Source organism: Hyperolius riggenbachi, chromosome 9, assembly GCF_040937935.1.
Source record: "Hyperolius riggenbachi isolate aHypRig1 chromosome 9, aHypRig1.pri, whole genome shotgun sequence".
NCBI classification, from domain to species: Eukaryota; Metazoa; Chordata; class Amphibia; order Anura; family Hyperoliidae; genus Hyperolius; species Hyperolius riggenbachi.
In genome coordinates this window covers 49,347,943-49,354,734 of record NC_090654.1, presented here as the reverse complement: position 1 = coordinate 49,354,734, position 6,792 = coordinate 49,347,943, and the positions used below count along the sequence as shown (strand labels likewise).

At 47.3% G+C, this 6,792-nt stretch overlaps 1 protein-coding gene across 1 annotated transcript in view; it reads right to left on the bottom strand.

The window, feature by feature from the left end:
* Positions 1 to 4,764: 4,764 nt before the first annotated feature.
* The window catches only part of COPG1 (COPI coat complex subunit gamma 1), a 51,442-nt gene continuing 49,414 nt past the window's right edge, over positions 4,765 to 6,792 (bottom strand). Inside the window, exons 23-24 of the mRNA XM_068252701.1 lie at positions 6,667 to 6,765; positions 4,765 to 5,316 (exon numbers count right to left, since the gene is read on the bottom strand). Coding sequence (XP_068108802.1) covers positions 5,186 to 5,316; positions 6,667 to 6,765 — 230 coding nt within the window. The 3' untranslated portion in view covers positions 4,765 to 5,185. The remainder of the gene's footprint in view (positions 5,317 to 6,666; positions 6,766 to 6,792) is intronic.

Genomic DNA, 6,792 nt, shown 5'->3' with positions numbered 1-6,792 from the left:
AATTGCAGTGCTGCACAAACTCGTACCATATAAATGATGTTTGCATTTCTGTTTTACAGTCAGCTATATATTTCCAAAGCCTAAAGGAAACCTTAACTGAATATATATATATATACATACATTTTAACTTACCTGGGGCTTCTACTGGCCCCCTATAATGTCCTGTGCCTGCATCAGGACAGACCCATCCTCCAGTCCCCCACAGTGTGATAGTTTCTGGACAGTCAGTGGCCTGCACACTTGTGGCCTTGGCGTCAGGAGCACTTTGTGCATGCACAGTACAACATGTTCTTGTACTGCATAGGACAGCAATGGGAGCGTGAACAAAGACACGCACAGCCAGGGCCATGCAGGCACACTGACCAGTCGGCAGAAACAAAAACTAGCTTGCTGCAGGGCACCAGAGAACTGGTTTGTCCCAGAGCGGGCACAGGACGTCTGCAGGGGGCAGGTAAAGCCCCAGATTGGTTAAACTTTTTTTTTTTTTTTACAGTCAGAACCAGTGGTGAACCTCGGATGAAAAATCAAATGATGGAGCTGAGTAGAGCCATTACCTGGCAGCCTGGCTGGCTTGTTGGTCCCGGTCAGTCGCCACTGTGTGCTGGCAGCAGCAGCTGGTAAAAACTCATGCAGTCAGACTACAGGGTGGTGTCCTGGCCCCCAGATGTAGTGATTGGTTGTGCCAAGCAGGAGACCGGGCACAGGGAAGAAGCCATAGCCAGGTCCAGAGGTAGCAGTCGAGGGAGCAGGAGGGGATGCGGTTGCTACCGGCTGGAGTGGCTGCAACACAACAGCAGCTCCTCCTACTCCCAAGCCCGCGGGAACTGCTAAAGGGAAGGGGCTGCGGACACATTCCAGGTCTGTGAACTGTCCGAAGAAGAAGGGACACAAAGAATGACACTTTGCTTTTCGTGCTGTGACTGGCCGGTGCTCCAACACTTTATCCTACACATCGAACTAACCTACATCCCATAGACTTTTACTATCCCTTCCCCTCCCCCAACCCTAACCCTAATCCTCCTGGTATACGTTTGACAGTGGATGTAGGCAAATTCGACGTGTAGGTTATCACGTCGGAACACCGGCGCTGCACTGGTAGCGTGCAGCACAGCTTAACTACTTGGAGCATCTGTTCACAAGCTACTCGGCAGTCCTTTGCGAACTACTGGTAGAATGCGATGGATGCAATGGGCACCCCCTGCTCTAAAGGATCCAGAGGCTTTTCTCTTCTTCGGTAAATATTCAACTTTGACCCAAGGTTCGCCTTGGGAACACTTTAAAGCACAGGTAACTAACTCCAGGCCTGGAGGGCCAGATCCATGCCAGCGTTTAGGATGGACTGAGAAAGAGAGGAATGTGTTCTACCTGATGGACCACACCTTGCCTGATTCAGACCCATCAATTCATTTGAGCTGTGTCAACCATGTGCGAGGACCTCGGCCCTCGAAGGACCGGTTTGACATCCCTGCTTTAAAGCAATATTGGAGTATTTGTTTTCAATTTAAAAAGTATATAGTTGTTCGTTTGATGGTCACATACCCTTCTGTGGTAATCCCGCGGCCATACGAGCACCTCCCAGACCCTGAAATCACTGCAAAGGTACTTGACCAACTTGGTCGTGTACTGTTGTAACAGGACGAGGCAGAGATGACCTCTGTAGCTCTGGCTCACAAGCGCCCATCTCTGCCTCCTCCTCGTCTCATGCGCGATGACTGCAGCGTGTGCCAGGTTCAGAGAGGCACATTGATTATGCGCATGGGCACCCTCTCTGCCCAAGCTAGGAGCAGGGTGGACCGCCTGGGAGTGCAGCGTGCATGAACAGACAGGAAAGCCGCAGCCTGAAAGTTTTGTAAAGGTTGTGGCCATCTTGGACCAGGAAGTACCATTTTGGAGCAAAATTGTAGCCGAACCTAAGGAGCCAGAGCAACAGTAATTTGCAGAAAATACTTTAATTCAGAATACTGTAGACACCAATGTGTGTGTGTGTGTTTTGTTTTTTTAAAATATATTCACAGATTTGCTTTAAAGGATTAAAAAAACATTTTTCGGGTTTCATCCCGTGATCGGCTCACAGGGCCAAGAAGCCAATTAAATCAGTTCCTGACCCACGTAGAGCTTAGCTTTCTATTATGGTGGCCATACATGGTACAATAAAAACGTTAGATTATCCCGTTTATTCGATCTAAATAATCAAATAAAATGAAAGTTGAAATTTTTTTTTTTTTCGATCAAGAAATTCGAACGATTATCCCGTTTTTTCGAGTAAAATCAGATTGGACATGCTGGAAAAAGCTTTATATTCGATCTAACGGAATAATCCAACTAAATGATCTAATAAAAAAAAAAAATGAAAAATTGTACCATGTATGGCCACCCTTAGACTGGATTCTGTGGAGTTAAAGTGTACTCGGGACGAACCTCAAGTTAAAACACGTACCTAAGAGAAAGCCCTCTGGATCCTATAGATATATCCCATGCCGTTCTCCGGTTCCCCATTGCTGACCTCTGACACCCCCCTCCCCGAAAAAATTCCAACAATGGCTTATCAGTAATCACATTGCGGCCACGCTCCTCTTTAGGCACTAGTGCAGCCGTACTGAGCCTGTGTGAGTGCCTACACTAATGCCTGAAGAATGTTGCAACTCAGATCTTTCAGAGTCTCGGCGAGCAGCAGTGAGGAGGACATGGGAAGTTTCTACAGGATCCAGAGGCTTCCCTCTTCTTCGTCAAGTAGCATGTCTTTAGCTCAGGTTTACTTAAACATCCCTGACGGCAACCCCCGAGTCGGGATCGGCAGTAGAAAACCGCAGCTCTGAGCGGTAACCTCCAGCTAGACTCATGGTGACCACCGCAAGGTCTATGCAGAGCAATAGCGTGCCCAGCAGGCGTTTTCACTCACCTCCCCAGGGATCCAGACGCCAGCAGCCCTTCTTCCTGTCCTCTGAGGCTCTGCATCCCCCCCCCCCCCCCCCCCCCAGGAGATTGCCACCAATCTCACTATAGGGTTACAGTGCCACCTGGAGTACAGAGGGAGCACTGCAGTACTGGATCCCAGGAGAATGTGCAGGTGCGTACCTAGAAATCCCCGGGCCCCCCTGCAAAAAAAAAAGGAGGGTGTGGCAGATCGGTGGGGAGGAGGGAAGTCCCCCCCCTCCCTCCCTCACCTCGGCTCTCCTCTCTGCGCTCCCCTCCTGCAATCATTGGTGGCAGCAGCAGCAGCGGAGGTGGCGGCAGGATGAATACATTACCTCCTTCTCGCTGGAGGACTTCCGTTCTCTAAGAGCAACTTCCTGTATACACAGGGAGTTGTAAGAAGCTCTTAGAACGGAAGTCCTCCAGGGAGAAGGAGGTAATGTATTCATCCTGCCGCCACCGCCGCTGCTGCCACCAATGATTGCAGGAGGGGAGCGCAGAGAGGAGAGCCGAGGTGAGGGGGGGGGGGGGGGAACTTCCCCCCTCCCCACCGATCTGCCACACTCTCCTCTTATGCTGCGACCCCTCCTGCCCCCAAAAGTCCCTGAGTGGGCCCTAGGGAGGCCCCGGGCCCCCCTGCGACGGCAGGGGTCGCATCCCCTATTGGTACGCCAGTGAGGATGAGTAAGTGCAGGGGCTGCTGCAGGCTTCTGGCGGCATGATTGTTTTAGGGTCTGAAAGGGTGCAAAAAAAAAAAATGCAACACTCTTAGACCCTAAAATCTGGAAATAATACCACCAGGGAGGTTAAGCCGTATGATGTGATGTGCAGCAACACTGCATAGTTAATTCCTACAATAGCACAATTTTCATTTGCTTTATTTTAAAAATCTGCTGTCAGTACCCCAAGTGCATGACTGCAGTGGTTGAAGATCATACCTTGATCTACATAGCTCTAGAGGGATGATTCATCAAGGCAGGGGCAAAAAATGGCAACAATCAAACTAAAGCCAACAGACTACTAAGGAAACTAAAAAGAATTCTGATTGGTTGCTCTGGGCAACGTCTCATCCTCTACTCCCGCTTTCTTTTATTATTATTTATATAGGGCTGACATTTTCCACAGCGCTATACATGTATATAGTCTTGTCAATAACTTTCCCTCAGAGGAGCTCACAATCTAATCCCTACCATAATCATATGTCCATTGTAGTCTAAGGTCAATTTAGGGGGAAGCCAACTAACTTATCTGCATGTTTTTTGGGAGTGGGAGAAAACCAGAGTACCCAGAGACACACAGACACGGGGAGAACATACAACCTCCGTGCAGATAGTGCTCTGGCTGGGATTCAAACCAGGGACCTAGCGCTGCAAGACGACAGTGCTATCCACTACGCCACCATGCCCGTTTCTTTGCCTCCATCTTCATGAATAACCCCTAGGGATCCCACCTCAGAAAAACTTGAGTTGTGAAAATGCTCATATTATCCTAAACTTGAGGGTGGATGATGTAATGAGATTAATGATGGTCAGATCTAGGAGAACTCATGGAGAAACGTGATTTGTTTGATCAGCTGACAGATTAGCAAAGCTCTGATTTGCTGTGATCACATTTTGCTTTAGCACATGATCATGACTAGCAAATCAGAGCTTTGTAGATCCATCACCTGACCAAACAGATCACATCATCACATGATCACATGATACTTCTCCATGAATTTTCCTAGACCATCCCTAGACTAGATATATGCCTGGCAAAGTCAGTCCTCCACCATTAGGGGCACTACATTAACACTTGACTCACTGTTTCGGGAAAGATGCAAAAAATGTAAACACAGAGGAGTACAGGGAATTTTAGATTTTAGAGAATTTAATTAATTATAAAATGGAGAAATATTTAAACAGAACTTTCCAGATGGTAATTTCACCCACCCACATTGATAAGAATAGACAGATACTTCTTGACCAGTGATTTCTCGTGTGTGGTAAAAGCACTTTTAAACCGTCTGTCTGGCCTTTGCAGCAGTCATTTGCAACTTCTGACCCGAGGCAGGCAGTGCATTCTGGGACTCGTAGTTCCACAATCGCAGCAGGGCTGCAAGTTGCAAATGGCTGCTGAATACAATTAGGAGAGAAGACAGGAGCAGTTTACTAGCAGGAATATGGGAATCTATGAAGCCGTAGTGTCCGGCAGGTTCCTGGCCCCCTCTGCCTGATGGGGTAATGTACAATAGAGCAGAATTCCTTCCTTCTGTAGTGTGTCTTGAAGCAGTTTAACCGACTGAGGCCATGATGGCATCCACCGGATACTCCTCTTTACTGCGGGCTGTGACCTGCATCGTTACAGTATCTGTCAGGACCAACTTCGCACGAACTAAGATGTCATGGCCACCCCGAAACACACCTGTAAAAAAAACACAAAAGGAGTCTTTCAAATAGAGTTTATGGGACTTTCTAGCAAACATGTGCCTAATAAACAAAACATGAAACGGGGTGGGGATTATGTCATATGCCGTATTCATTCAACTTTTCTTCCATGTGTTACCCCTACTTCCTTTGTAGCAGTTTACGTCAAAATGGACACAGCAGATTCCAATAGGAAGGTCCCATGTGCACGTCACTTTCTCTGCCTCACCCTCTCCACCTTCCCGCCCTCCCCTGAACACACCCCTACTACTGCTCTGCAGGATGGACAGCTAGGTAAGTGTACTGCACAATCCCCTAGTCCGCTCCCCTCCTGGGAGGCTTTAGTCATGTGATCAAGAGAAGGGCAGTTACCGAGGTTGCAACTGGGAGAGGTAACTAAATGGTTGCTAAATTTCGTCCATGCCCGCAAAGAGCTCCTAATCAATTACTCTTCCCTGAAGAAGCGGGTAAAATACTTGCAAAACGCATTGCATTTTTTTTTGTGGCATATACAATAAAATATTGCCAGAATCAGACAATTTCGAATCTGCAATGGGGAGGTACGTTTACCACTACCTTCCATTTTAAAGGTGTTTTTTTTTGTGTTTTTTTAAATCTTCTTGGCGTCTGTTTTATCCAAAAACCTATAAGTTTGTCCACCATTGGTGAAGGGACGTACCCCTATTTTCCGATCTACAGAGAGCAACTTCTTAACCCCGAGTGGGGTCGGGTCTAATCTTCCAAGCTGCCTATACAGTGATTGCCTTAGAGATTACCCTTCCTTGCGAGTATTCAGTCACTTTGATTCTATTTAGCGTGACTTTAACATACTAAACTATTGTGAGCTCTCAATTTCCTTTCTATTTTTCACAAGGTTGATGGCTTTCATTCAGGCTTAAATATATAAATGCTCTACCACTTACAGTAAAATAGGGCAGCGCTAATCTAGTTGAGGGGATCCACCGATGCTTACTGCTACCACAAATTTCTAAGAAATAAGGGGCCCAGCAGGAAACACAAGCAACTTTACTGCAATTTTACTACCCGAACCACAAAACTTGAAATGGCAGCGGAAAAAGCAGCAACAAAGCACTACACAAAGAGGAATTGATCCGTGTAGTGGGCCTCATGCCCGAGTTTTCTTCGCTGGGTCCCCTATTTTTTACAGATTAGTGGACACAACTAAATTGCCACAAGCAGGGAGTGGCCATTGGTCTATGGCGTTTCCCACTGGGTCCCCCTCAACTAGCCGATTGCCAGAAAGGCATTAGTAAGACAGATTTATGGCCATTATACTGTATACCTCAGCTAGAGAAAGACACTCATACTGATGTTCTGAGTCCCATACCTGCCAGGTACAGCGTGTGTGCGTTTTTGTTTTCTGGCACTTTATCCGACCTCTCGCAGGGCTGCATTCCCAGGAATTTTATCACGTTGCCCACGGCCTCTGGAAAGAAACATAGAGCATGGTTAC